General features: G+C 33.7%; 1 protein-coding gene across 2 annotated transcripts; it reads left to right on the top strand.

Moving 5' to 3' along the window:
- LOC135849017 (odorant receptor 43a-like) lies at positions 1–14,154 on the top strand. Of its 2 annotated transcripts, none has more exons than XM_065369148.1 (5): positions 1–274; positions 12,298–12,946; positions 13,061–13,160; positions 13,249–13,362; positions 13,787–14,154. In XM_065369148.1, exons 2-5 carry the CDS (start codon positions 12,519–12,521, stop codon positions 14,009–14,011), a joined length of 867 nt encoding a protein of 288 aa, XP_065225220.1. In that variant the 5' UTR covers positions 1–274; positions 12,298–12,518; the 3' UTR covers positions 14,012–14,154. The 2 variants fall into 2 exon arrangements, with proteins under 2 accessions (XP_065225220.1, XP_065225221.1); XM_065369149.1 differs by having other exon boundaries at positions 12,734–12,946.
- Positions 14,155–15,139: the final 985 nt, after the last annotated feature.

Raw genomic sequence — 15,139 nt, forward strand, 5'->3', positions numbered from 1 at the left:
TGTCGGATCTTTTGTCAGTTTTTTGTCGAATGTTGACATTTTGTCGTAGTTTGATTAATTATTTTGTTACGAAGTTCGTTCATTAACAAATTCATGAATTTTCGTGGAATAATGTTGTAAAACAGAATCATTTCGATAGTTTTTCGCTTGGTGTCTCGTGTTTGTGTTTTGAAAATTGTGTTGGAGATTGATCGATGTGCTTCAATCAAACGTGATCCTTTCGTGTTTGTCCTTCCACCGCCGGAAACTGGAACACCGGAGCTCGCTAATGATCGTAAGTAGACTATGGAATCATTTGAACATTGCTCTTATTAATATGTACTATACAAGAATGATATCAACAGCAAATTTGTATCTCTATAGCTCGTACTGATCATGTCTATTATTTAGATTACAGCTATCAAAATGTATCGTCGGTTCGCGATTATTACCTCATGATGCGAAAAACTTGCGAAAAATGTTGATAATACACATGAAAAGCAGGCGCCAGTTATAAAAATAACAGTCTCTCGACGCTTCAATCGTATACAATGGATTCTATTAAGAAACATAAATGGCTTGTAATGACGTTATAAAACGTATCCATTGTTAGCAAAATACCGTATCCGAAACATTCGCCGATTTTTGTTAGATTATAAAGCCAGAATCATTGACCGTTTTCGAAAATCAAAAGCGCGGCCATTCTTTTGTAGTACCCTTTTGTGAACCGATGATACAAATAATACATAAGCTGAGCCAAGCCGACCCTCGTTGGTTAGAAATTTTATGCATTTTTTCTTCGCTTATATTCTCCATTCTATTGAGTATAGATATTGATACACGGTGCTCGTGGACTTTGTCAAACTTCGTAGGCGAAGATTAATGTATTTTTTCCTCGTGTATCGTACACCTAATAACATTTTTATTATTCGTATTTCACAGCTAGTAACTTGCGATGTCGTCGCGTTCGAGTCAATTGATCGGAATAAGTTTTAAATGTGGAAATAATTCGAGTTTTATTGCTTCGAGATATATCTGCGTATCGCGATGTAGATACCAACTTTATTGAGAAAATTGATGAGCGATGATAGAGTTGTTGAGATGCTTCTGCATGCGGGAGATGGAAATAATATTCGATTTCAAAGATTCATTCTAATTATGCAGTTCTTATCAGTGATTTCAGTTTTTGGCTGGATGAAGAATACGAGGTGTTTTCACTGGCTTTGGATCTCTTATCAGTTACTGCACCGACTGGAATTATTGAGTGGCAACATGATCTCTATGTACCAAAGCTTCGATGAGGATGATTAGCTGTTCGATGGTACTTCACGTTGAAGAGGAGCTGCGTTAGGAAAAAATAATAATAAATATTTTGTACAATATCTTCCAAAACCAAAGGTTCATCTCCACCGTCAGATTTCATTAGTTTAAGGATTCAGAATCACAGACGAAAAAAAATGGTCACCTTCGAAGTTGATGACCCGGCTTATTTGTCTCCACATTTTTATACAATCGTTGAGACGTAGATATGTCGAACATTTTTTCCATAAAAAGAATGAAAGTGCCTATCTTGAGAAAATCCAGATCCAGTCTCAGTCTCAGTGAAAACACCTCGTATTACAAATCGAGGAAATGGCGATTAAAGGCGACCTATTAAGCGTAGCTACTGGAACAACTATAATAAATATCATAAAATTTGAGATTTTTTTGACCTAATGAACTGAAATCTGCAATAAATGGTCAGATTTTAAAAATCTGATTGTAAATCATGTATTAATTTAGAAAATTCCATCCTTTTTTTTTTTGAAATTAATGAACGATCTAATTTTGAAAATCGTTGCATTAAACTACTGATCTTACATTGCCACTCAAAAAATTCTTGTTTTTTGTTCATTCAGTTTTGATTTGAAAAGATTTGAAATTTTCTAGAAATAGCTACTTAATGGTAAATTATGGACAGAAAATGCACATAATCGATATGTTTCCAACCAGCAATTAGCAATTCGATGGGTCAATTTTTATTACAGTGTCTTACAAAAAAATCACCCTCAGTTTGAACTATTTTGGGTCAAATTCTGTGATTTTACTCTTCAAAAAGATGTTAAAATCACGTTTTCACGATTTCAACGAAGTAAAAATCCTAGAATTTGACCCAAAATCACTTAATTTTGAAAGTTACAGGGAAAATCATATGAAAAATTATCCAGCACTTGCTATGTGTATTTCAAATGTAAGTTCTTCGATTTATTTGAAAAAATATGCATAAACGCATTTTGTAGGGGTGCCTAAAGTGGAGGGCTCTAAAAAAAGGGTTCAAAATTACGAATATGTAGGAAGTTTAATTCAACTTTTTCATCTATATTATTGAATATCCAACCTCAAAACGTTACGTTTGGCGCAAATCACAGATTTCTAGTTTTCCAGAGGTTCCCAAAATACAGAAATTACAAAAATTGGAAAATTAGATTTTTGAGTACCAGCCCAAAATTTTATTGAGCTCAAAATTAGGTAGGATAGAGATCTTTCAGATACTAATAAACTGTAAAAATCTTTTTGGCGGAGCTCAAAAGGGTAGGTTCAAAATAGTGGTTCCAAAATTTTCCAAAAATCAACCTCCCCCCAATTCTGCCCCCGAGGGTCAAAAATAGAAAAATATCCTCGCATATTCTTTTTTTATTCACAACTTTGGGAACCTCTGGAGCCCAAAAGATGGTCATTTTGGGTTAACTAACCACAGATTCGTATTTGGGACATTTATTACAGCATTTCAAGAGTGGTTGAGTCGAGAACTACCAGTAGCTGGGGCCAAAAAATGACCTTCTCGCAACTCCTCCTTTGTCGGTTCCAAATGGGTCATTCCATGTTAAATCAACCTGGTTTTGGGTTAAAATCCTCTAATTGTACATAATTTTTTTTTTCAGTAGGTTTTTAGATTTAAAAAGTTGAAAATTTTTGTCAATTTGGAAAGTTTAAAAATGAGCCTATTTTGAAAGCGCTGCTATTATGTATTCAAAATGTTATTAAATTTTGGAGTTATACAATGTAGAAGTTATTTTTAAGAAATCCAGGAAACATAAATTTTTATGATACTTACAACTATAAATTTTTCGTGATGGGACTCGAGGAATCAGCGTTGAAGGGGGGGGGGCGATGAGCTCAAAAATTCCGGTCGAAATATGAAAAGAAATGTCAAATATTGTGTGACATATCGTTTCATATGTTCTCAAAAACGCTGAACCTGAATATGAACTCATTTTTTTGAATTGACCCCTCCAACATACCCATTGCTTCCATTGCACCCATAGCCCCCACCCTCACTTTTCTGAAAATTGACAAAATCGTGTGACGTATGGTTTATTAGGTTTTTGGGAGCGCTGAATACGAATATCGACTTACTTTTTTGATTAAGCCCTTCCAACGCCCCCATTGACCCCCTGAAAATTTCTTGAAAATTGAAGAAATCGTTTTTTGGAGCTGCAAATACGAAAATATTATTTTTTTATTCAATGTCAGCGACTTTTTCATTGGTTCCGTCACTTTCTTGAGAATTGAATATATCATGTTAATTGTTACATGAGGTTATTAGAATTTCAGTTCAGTGATGCTAATTATAATCGAATCGATCTGAATCAACATAAAAATACCTACGCTTCTATCTTCGTAATACAAAATTTTGTCTTCGAAATATGTACTTATTTAACGTTCTATTTTGTTGCTCACTATCGATTGTAAAATTTTGTGAGCCATTCGCTTCAAGGAATACTCAAAATATCTCGTTTTTTTGAAAAATTGAAAGCATCGTGGTATCTTTTAGAATATGTTGAAAACATCTCAGATTGTTCACAAAATTTTGAAATCAATGGAGAGTAAAAGAGCAATAAAATGAAGCAATTTTTTAAGACTACACACAGGAGTTGATACTGTAATTTTTTGAACATTTTTTCCCACATTAAGTTTTGAAATCGATGCTCGATGGAGAGTCGAAGAGCAAGAAAATGAAGCAATTTTTAAAGACTAGATATGAGATACTTATACTCGTAGATGTAAATTGTAAATGGGTACTGCAATTTTTTGAAAATTTTTCGATTGCGGAAATTTCATTTTCTGTGATATTTTATTTCTTCTATTGGATTAATTTTAACTTTGTTCGCGAATGATTTGTTGAAGAATGAATAATGAATAAGTCGTTCATAAAAGGTGGAGAAAGAGAATCATTTTAAAATTGTTTTTGAGTTTTTTGCAATGATCATAATTTTATTTTATTTTTTTCATTGTGATTTGTGAGTAATTATATCTAACTTGTTTCTCGTTCGCGAATCACTTGTTTGAAAATTAATTATGAATCAGTCGTTCGTAAACAATTGAACCCTTTTCAAAATTAATTTTATGACTGGTTCGTTCGAGAATGATTTGCTTAAAAATTGATGATGAATCAGTCGTCCGTGAACGATAATTTCATTTTCTAATTCCATTTTCACAGATGATTTCGATTCCTAATTACGAGTCAATTCTAAATTTTTTAATGTTTTCGATTTTTTATATTTTTGTCTGATTCGTTCGCAAATGATTTTTTTGAAAAATTTACCATCAGATCAGTCAGTTGTTGTGAAACGATTAGAGATGAAATCATTTTCAAAATCAATTTTTCGTTCTAGTAATTATTTAATTTTTGTTCTGAATCATTATGATGTTTGTCCACATTTCCCTGATGTTTTGCGTATGAAAAATTTTGAAACTTACGTTTTCAGTTTTGAAGGAGTGATTTTTTTTTCAACTCGATGATCCAAAAAAATGAAGATTTCACCTGTCGCTTTTCAACTTTACAATTTTTTTCTCGAAAAATCTATCGAAATAGCTTGAAGAGTGGAAGAGAGGTATTTCCCTGTTTCTTTTGTTTTTTCTTTCTGTTTTTGAAAATAGATTTCTACCGCAACAAAATATCATGGAAGGGCAATGGAGAGAGGTTAAACTGATTGTGAGTCCAAATATCTATTCATGTTTTGTATTCGATCCTATGATGTTCTTTCATACTTTTATCTTTTCCCAAAATTTTGAGGTTGCATACTGAATGGAAGAGAACAAACATCCAAAATTTTCTGAATAGAGATCCAAATTTTGTGGGGCTGTACCAACCTCTTTTGATAGCTGGAACTGCTGTAAGAACTGAAAGGCACATGGGAAGGGGTAAGGTCATCTCATTAGGTTTCTCACCATTTTTCAAATCCAAAAATTTTACATTGCGTAGGCAGGTATCTAATTTTTGTGAAATTCGCCAAAAATTGAGATATCTGCTTGAGCAGATAAAAATTCAAAGTGCTAGAATAAGTTTCTTTGCTTTCTTTTTTTATCCTAAAAATCCTGATAGCTACCTATAAACCAGCTTTCAATAATTTTAATTGATTCTCTCGGAAGTCAACACTTTACCTACTCTTCTTCACTTCAACCTGCTGTACATAAATCGTTAAAATCTATAATAGTTTTACTGCAGGCAGCAGCTTAGATGCAAAAAACCTCGTATGCTTTTTGTTTTTTTTCTTCCTGTTGTTTTTATTTTTTAATTACCTACTCTCGAGTTGTGTCGATAAGCTTATTAATCGTTTATATGTATCTGTATTAAGATATCATCCATTGACGATTTCCATCCTTGAAATATTCCCATAACTGTACCTGCGAAGAATTTCTCGCCGATAGATTTCCACTAATACGAGTCCATCGTACATAGATGTAGGTATTATTGGAATGCGCAGAAGTCAATTTGACGACTTCATAAAACCCATCAAGATTGGCACCTTTTTTGCAACGCGTTAAATAATTGATTGAATCGAACGATTGTTACACACCTTAAAGAAGGCATATAGGTAGCACATATACCTATATAATAAAAGATATATAATAAGCTCGGCGAGTACGCGACGATCGAAATGTGTAATACATTTTTTATAGACTTCCAGCAGAGTCAGCAGCCGGCTTCGATTCGAAGAAAACACCCTTAAAGTGACGTTTCTCACATCATTGATTTTCGATAAATAACCTTTACTTATTTACAAACGCTTAACGAATTCCCTTTCAAAGGCTACCAAAGCATGTGTTACGCTGGTAGGGGGTAGATGGCTACTTTGGTCTTTTTTATTTTATTATTAGCTTCTTGTATCACTATTCTTATCGTATACGTATACACAGGTCTCTCTATACAGAAGCCTAATAATACGCTTACCTGTTGCCGAACAGTCTGTGTTCTGTATTCCGGAGTCTATCAGAAGTCTTGTGGTTAAATGGAACTCTTGCCACGATTAACAATATTGTTTATCCGGTACCTGCAGATTTACCAGTGTATTAAATGGTCATCATTAGAGGCGAATTGAAAACGTGCTTGGACCGTGTACCATATTGGAAGAATGTCATTCGCAGCAAGTGGCATTAACACGTATAAATCTGTATACGAACTAAAGATTTCACTTCACCAGGATGCTGGGACCCAAGGTCCAGGGTCCCTATTTGGCTTGGACCCCCAAATTGCTGAGCACTCCCCTGCCTGGATGAAGCTTCAAAGGCACAGTCTTTGCTGTAGTAGCTCCTGCTGGACGACTTGCAGAGGATAAAGATGATAGATGCTCGTTTAGAAAATCAAAACTCACTACGAGCCCATCAACAAGCTTAAAGGTGTTCGAGGAACCCCTGAAGGGGGTAATATTTCTATCCAGTAATTCGCTATAAATAAGAATACGTATAGATATGACGAACCTGGGTGAATTTTAATCCCAGCCAGGTGATTAATGGATGTTATTCTTATTACGGATTTCGAATTACATCTTAAATATGGACGATTAGCGATACTTGGACGATCTAATTTGCAAACTCGTTTCGCAAATTGCCTTACGCGTTTATCGTTGATTTATTCTGATTGATTTTTAAATCATACTCGTAGTTACCTAGGTATCTGCGTAGCTTCGCCCGCGCCATCGCAGCCAGGTGTGAAAGGTTAATTGATTCTTGAATCTTAATATATCTATAAGTACGTAGATTCAGATATAGGACATTCTGTTCGCTAATAAGATCACACATACGTGTCTATGTAGATGTAGGTGTACCCAGTGATGAAGATAAGAATAAACTATATGCAATTTTGTAGGGTATAGAACAGGCCACATAAACGATACAAAATGCCACCCTTTATAGCTTGGATAAACAGCAGGAGATGATTGGACGATTAAAGGGATGTTTGGTATTGGGGTAAATGTTTTATAAACGAATTGATCTGATAGTGTTACACGACTTAACCATACTATATACTTACTCGCGTACTCGCACCCTCAGCACGCTAGATATAATTTCATTCGATTTAGACGAGTGTTACCATTTCATTGGAACAATAATACGACTATTTATCTAACTACGTACGTTTAAAAAGCATATCCAACGTGTGGTAACAACCCTCCCGGGTAATGTAGCTCGTTAACGTTCTACCCGTCGAGATATGTACTTTAAACCGAATCAAATTTGCAAAACAATAGCGTACTAATTTAACATCTTTCGCGCCTATACCGAAGATTATCCTATAACGTATAGAGAGAATGATCTATGTGGTTTCACTCGAGAGTTTAGGTTTAAAGTTTTTTTTTCTCTGTTATAATCTGGTTTATTTTTTATACGTTACAAGGATTATAAGGTTGCGAATAATGCGTTTTAAGTTTTAATTAATCTTTTAATAAGAAAAACATTTATACGAAAATGAAAACCGTCGTACCCGAATGCTTTTATCAAGCGAGTAATTTTCAAAGCACCTTTTTCCCAGCCCGTGCCTTTATTCGAAATTGCAACAAATGAAATAATCCCCGCTTATGTAAACATTAATATCTTTTAGTCATTATAAACTCTCCAACTTTCGAATATCGGAAACGAAAATTTACCCCGACTGCTTAATATTATATAGTGGTAAATGAACCAGTGATTGGTAAAATGGATTTTTTAGCGCAGTGTTCTGGTAAAAAAAAAAGAATATGTACAAGTAGAAAATTTTGAAAAAATATACACGATGCTTCATGGGTGACTTGGGTTTACCTGTGTCCACCTGTCCACCTATAAAATAAATCTTGCTGAGCACAAGTAGGTATGGTTGCCTTGATTTTGGGTGAAGGGGCTGACTTGTGCTCATATGAAAAATTTTCTTGAATATGATCAGTCGGGGCCCGCATAAGGACCTACTGCATCCCCTGCCGATCCTCCGGGACAACTTTTTTCTCAAAGGGGAAGTCCTAAGGAACATTTCTAACCCTTGTCCTCAAAAAAAAAAGTGGCCTTACAAAATGGCGGCCATTTTGGTTGACAGATTGGCCAAAATTGCAGATTTTGCGTTCCAACATAGGACTTGTACGAAATTTTTTAATCCATACAAAGGTAGGTCGAAAGAGCAGACAAACGAATATCACCTGTCAAAATTTCAAGTGCTAAAGTGCCTTTTTCGATTTTTGGTGAATTTTTAAAAATCAAATTTAGGCCAAAAATGAGGGAAAAAATCAAAATTTTACCAAAGTGACCTAGAAAGTTGAAATTTGGAATATACCCTATTTTCGACCTGCCAAATCGATTGGTATCTGTTACAACCCGTTTTGAGCAGTGGAGCCTCCAGTAGATTTTTGAAACTGGAAATTCCCACAAAATCTCATCAATGGAGTTGGAAAGCCAAAATTCATTGTGAAAACTAATTTCAATACGCTACGAAGTCAACTTCAGGTGGATTCAAGTCGTTTTGGAGCCTCCAACGACTTTTTGGGAGGTTGTATGGCGTTATTTGGAAAATTGAAATTTCCAAAAAGTAGCTAGAAGCTTCAAAACTATTTGAAACACCATACAGAGGACTTCATATCGTATTGAAATTAGTTTGCGAAGTAAATTTCAGCTTGCTAACTCCATTTGATAAAATGTTGTGGGAATTTCAAGTTTAAAAAACTTGGTGGAGACTCCAGTAATTTTCAAAAAGTCATCTGGAGGCTCCAAAATGACTTGAATCCAACTGAAGTTGTCTTCAGAGAGTGTTAAAATTGGTGTGCAGAGTAAATTTCGGCTTTCCATCTTCGTTTGATGAAATTTTGGAGAAATTTCAAGTTTTAAAAATGTACTGGAGGCTCCAGTAATTTTTAAAAAATCGCTGGAGGCTCCAAAAGACATTAGTTGCAAAGTAAATTTCGGCTTTCCAAATCCATTTGATGAAATTTTGTGGGGATTTCGAGTTTCAGAAATCTACTGGAGGCTCCAAAACGACTTGAAATTCACCTGCAGTCGACTTCGTAGCGAATTAAAATTAGTTTGCAGAATGAATGTCGCGGCTTTCCAACTCCATTGATGAAATTTTGTGGGAATTCCGAGTTTCAAAAATCTACTGGAGGCTCCAGAACTACTCAAAACGGGTTGTAGTTGATAGATTCCAATCGATTTGGCAGGTCGAAAATAGGGTATGAAATTTTCCAACTATTTCCCCAAAATAATAACGTGTCTAAAATTCAAGAAAATTTTTTGCGATAATCAACTATGTATTCGTATTAAGAATAAATTTTAAACTTTGAAGATTATTTTTCAACAATTTTTTTCAGATTTATTAGTTTTCGACTCACACAATTTTTCAAATTATCAAGATTCCAATTTTTGTAATTTTATATTTTGTATTAAAAATTTCAGATTTGCCATTGTTTGCGAATAATTTTCTAAAAAAATTGCCACACGTTTCCCTTCAAGAGAAAAAAGGTTCCAATTAGGTATGTTTTTGGATTTCAAATGTATACTTAATCAGAAATCAACGTTACAATATTATAAATTGATGCGAGTTTCATTAGATGAAAAAAGATACCCTCTTCGACACCAAATCTGCTTCCTTAATTTAGGAATGATGAGAATATTCGTCCATTTTTACACAAATTCGGTTCTCGAAATTGGTTCCTCTCCCTCCCTGCTCCACAATTTGAAATTTGAAGTTGTACAATTTTCCAGATGCTGTTTTCTTGAACTACGTACTCTATAAAATCTTCTCAACAATTGAAAGGTATTTATCTAACCATGGCTTTTTTGGAAGGAAAGGAGAATTTGACTTGAAGTTGATGCCTGTAAACTTGAATTTTAGAGTACCTAAAAAAAATGATCATAACAAAATTTGTTTATTTTTTGAAGTAACTAGTATTCATTTCCGCATTTACTTTTTTCATCGCGATTTTTTGAAATTAAAAATCATTTGTAGCCCCTTCAATTTGCAAGTTAGGCTAAAAGTCGTGAAAGTCAATTTTGATGATTTTTCAAAGTACCGCCGATCCTCATGGTCAAAATTGAATTTTGGCGCTTAGATTTTGAAAACTTATTTTGTTAAATTTTAGGCATTTCTAATATTCATTCATTTATAGTCATTTTAGAATGTGCAATAGTTATATCTCAAAACTTGCGAGTAATACTGTAAATTTTCAAGTTATAGGTACCTACCAACCTACTTAAAGAGTTATAAAAAATAAATGTTGCTCGTATTTTAATTTACCTATACCCAAGTATAGTGAGTCTACTGCCATACGTTATGGTCACAAATGGATTTTGGCCGTCACCTTTAAAAAAGCAATTTCGTCGATCAATTTCAATGTAACATCGCATAACATTTTCTTCTACGTAGTTGGATATGAGGCCCGTTGATTCTTTGCTTGTTATTTTTTATTGATTCCTAGAGGTATCGAGGATATTTTGGAACTTTTTCCACAAGATAATGCTCTTTTGAATAAATGAAATTCGCACCAACGTTGAAATAATTCATTCGATTTCTGCTTCTTACTCATTTCCCCTTTATTTCGTGCCTTTTGTCATTCGAACGTTAAAAGGTCACAAATTTTTCAAGGGTAGATAAATTACATTAATGGATTCTAGTTGATCGCATTGTCAAGGTTTTCTTCCAACCGACTTCATATTCTTATGAAAATTATACTTATTATTACTTAAAGACGGACAGACTGGAAAGTCACGAATAACGGTTCGAATGGCTCATAATGGGCGAAAAGTCGATTATATCGTATTAAAAAAATCATAATTCCACATTTAAGAAGCCTGAAAAAATATCGGAAATCGTTGATTTCTTTCCCCTCCTTCTCCGCATTCTAGTTGTATTGCGAATACAACAACCAACTTCAAAACATATTATTTTTGACGTTTAAGCTTGTACTAAAAATAAGAGATTTTCCAAAAAAAAAAAAAAATGAAACCAATTTACAAAACGTTTAATTTCTGTTCGGTATTATAGTGATTTCGATCGGCAGGTATAACCGGCAAAGTGATGTATGTATTTTGATGTAAAACTATGTCCCATTCAAGTCCCAGCGATAATAAAACAATTTTGATGATTGAGAACTAAAAATGGGTTCTACACAATGTCAGAAATTCAATCACTTTTTTTTCAAGCTTTTAAAAGTCTGATTTCGTGTCAGAAAGTTAACAGGTTTTTATTCAAGTTTTTTAAATGTTTGACGTAATATCAGGACCGCGACACTATCTGTTTTTTGAATTTGCATGGCCCTAGTTGTATTGCTGTCTTTAAATTTTCAAAAAAATGAAGAACTAAGGTGGCGCAAAGGACTCAGAGTCGAAAAAATTTCATAATCTGTTGATGAGTAGGTACCTAGCCCTCAGATACGGCTAAGGTAGATAAATGTATTCAGTTGAAATGAAAAATCGATCATTTGTGGTTCACTTTAAAAAAATGAATGATGATGTACGGTACCTATCTACCTGCCTAAATTTCTTAATGCCTAATTTCAAACATACCTATATTCAAGTTTACGTCTTACCTTCTTGGGTAAATTACTTCATTTTATATTAGGCCTAATGACAAAATTTTTAATTCTGGCATTGGAAAAATTTTACTCAGATCATTATGTATAGAGTAAAGTGCGTAGGTTCATAATGATGTAGGTATATATACACATTTCCAACAACTAATCCGCAGTAGTGTTGAGGCTCTCTTCGATGAATAAGTGTTCCAAATTCGATATAAGTATAAGTTTCGCGTAGCTTGATGCGTTTTTCAAAAAATGAAAATATTTTTCTCTATCATTGGGAGTAAACTCAAAGATCTCATTTTCACCGACGAATTCGACCAGAGATATAAAAATGCAACGACCAAACTGATTTTCATATTGTATTGCTGTTGCGGAGCATTTTATTTTCATAACGATGTGCGTACGAGCTTCAGAAAATTCTGGATCATTTTTAACACCGTCAAAGATATTTTCGTGATCTCTTCGTGTTTATTTTACTTATTCAACGCGCCGATAACTGATTACTTCGGTTTTTTGATACCAGCACCTGCCACAGGTGGAATATGGGCGAAATATTGTTATATTCTTTGGATATTCTTCGCGAGAAATTCGTTCTCAGAAATATTAGAGTTTTTCAATGACGAAGATTGCGAATCAGTTCAGCCTGAGCCGACAACAGCGAATATAAGAGGAAACTATGCTTCATTCTTCGTTGAGTTTTTGAAGAAAAATGAAATCAAAATCATCGTGTTAGTGTGCTGTTACATGGTAATTGGTTTTACGATGCAAAACCTCGACAATTATGCCAACTTCGATGACTATTTCATCACATTGTACCCGATGTACATTCCTTGCTCTAAGACATTTGCAGTACGTGCCATCTTTCGAATGATACAAACCATTACTCTCCTACCCGAAGGAATTAGCTGCGTGTCTTTGCCAATAATGCTTTTCATTATTATCGCCAATATGTATGATAGATTTGAGTTGCTGGGTTTGTTTTTACGCCATACATCGTATTCGGTTTTTCGAAGTATCGATGAAACGTACAATTTGGAATTGGCCATGGATGAAGGACGTATACCGAGTAGTTTAACAAAAATTGATGAAATGAAAATAAAAAAAGCTCTGGCACTGGACAAATTTCTTTCAAACACAACCCTCGTCATTAAACGACATCAAAGACTGTACCGGTGAGTTAAATTCACAATACAAAAATATTTTCAATTTTTCAATTGTTCGTAGCCTCGTAGGATATATGTATGAGCAGTTGAACTCCTTTGTTTTACTCGTATTTTTTGTTGTAGCATTGCAAAACTATATGGTGAGAAAATGAATTTCATCGTTTCTATCGTTTACTTACTAATGAATTCTATGGGAGTAATTTTCACATTTTTCGTCAGTTCGGTAAGTTCAACTGTGAGTTGGTAGACATTTATGCTCATTGAAATACATACCTATGTAAAATACTGATTGATGTTTTATAACCGAACAGATCACCGAAACTGGATACTATCACCGCACTTTTCTCGTTATTATATTGGTGTTGAGCGACATTGCCTTGTGTTGGCTGATATTCTGCATAATGGGAGAATTGTTTTTCAACATGGTAAGTATTAAATAATCATAATTAATAATTTATGGGAGAAAACACCACCTGTTGGCAGATTTGCCCGAAACTATGATTTATTTAAAAATGCCAGCCCGTGACTATTCTTCGTAGCTTCCCCGGGAGCTAACTTTTTTTCTGGTCGATTTTCAATTGAAAATTTATTTTTTTAAATCATATAATACTCGTATGTATTTTTTTGAAAAAAAGTAATGATTTTGTTAGAATTGATGATGTGACGATAAAATAATTTCTTTCTTTCAAATATGTACATACATAAATTGGAAATCTCAGATATATTACTACGTACCTAGCTGATTTTCAATGTACCTACATAGAAAAACCAAACTAGAAAAAAAAGAAACTAGATTTTCTCATATCTAATCTAATTATAATAATATTATCTACTGATTTAATTTTTCAGAATGAAATTATCGCAATGGAAATTTACTGCAGTCCATGGTATCATCTCGAGCCTAAAGACCGTCAAGTTATTCTTACATTTCTCACCATCGTTCAAAGACCTCTAACAATCGTCGCTTTTGGAATATACCCTATAAATCTATCAATATTTCCAGACATGGTCAATACTATCTATTCGAATTCGCAAAAACTTCGAACTCTCCAGCAAAGGAAGCATTCGCGTTGATATACATAACTTAATGTTAACAATCGTCAACACCTTATTTCACTTATGCACTTTTGAATTTCAATTCCTCAAACACAAAATCAGCACGATTTTATTGTACTCGTACTTCTTATTGATCACCTAAATAAAACTCAAAATGTCAACTCGATTGTCTATTCATTTGCCTTAGGTATGTAGTTGTAAAACAACTGTATGATTATTACTGAAGTGATCATTACTAATTAATGATCCCATGAATAAAGTTCACCAACCAAATGGCCTATTAGTTTTTGTAATAACTTAATAGTCAAAAGAAAGAAAGAAAAAAACATAAATTACCCGAGTATCAAAATTAATAAATTTAGGATTTCCAAAAATTCGCCAAAAATCAAAAAATCAATTTGGGCAGCTGAAATTTTTGTTATGGGGTTTCCGCCCTTTCTGGTTTCAAAAATCGCGGTCCTATTCAAATTGGAGGAAGACACCTCGAGTGGTTCTATAATAAGTTAAAAATTCTAGGATAATGATGAACTGTCAGCAGAATTTAGAAAAAGTTGCATAAAACATTATAAAAAATATTAAAAAAATAATGTGAACAAATTTAGTAAAAGTTGAATAAAACATTGTGAAAACGTGTTAACGTTTGCTGAAAATGGAATGTAATGTCATAAATGTTATCAAAATGGGTATAAAGAATTAAAATCATTCACCGTAGGTAACCAAAAAGTGATTGAATTTCTGAAAAATTGAAACATCGAGAAAATATGTTGAAAAAGGGATGACAATTTTTTTAAATGGGCATTACAATCATTAAACAATATGAAAATTTGGCAGAAAAAATGCATTAATTCTTGTTAAAATGTGTTTAAAATAACATGAAAACATATAAAAAATGATGAAATCTTAACAAATTTCAGTTTTTAATGTCATTGAAACTTGCAAAAAGCTTTAAATTCAATTTGAAGCACCACAAAGTACTTAGTGAACTGATGAAATTTGGCAAAAGGGTATTCCCGGTTAAGATAGGTGAAATGGCCCTGTTCCCAGATTTGGAAAATCATGATGGATTATTGTTGGGTACCTCCAATAAAAATTTTCGAGCGGAATTTCCGCCCCCCAACCCACCCCCCTTGGTAAGTATAGCCAAAA

The sequence above is a fragment of the Planococcus citri genome, chromosome 5 (assembly GCF_950023065.1).
Source record: "Planococcus citri chromosome 5, ihPlaCitr1.1, whole genome shotgun sequence".
In the NCBI taxonomy this organism is placed as follows: Eukaryota; Metazoa; Arthropoda; class Insecta; order Hemiptera; family Pseudococcidae; genus Planococcus; species Planococcus citri.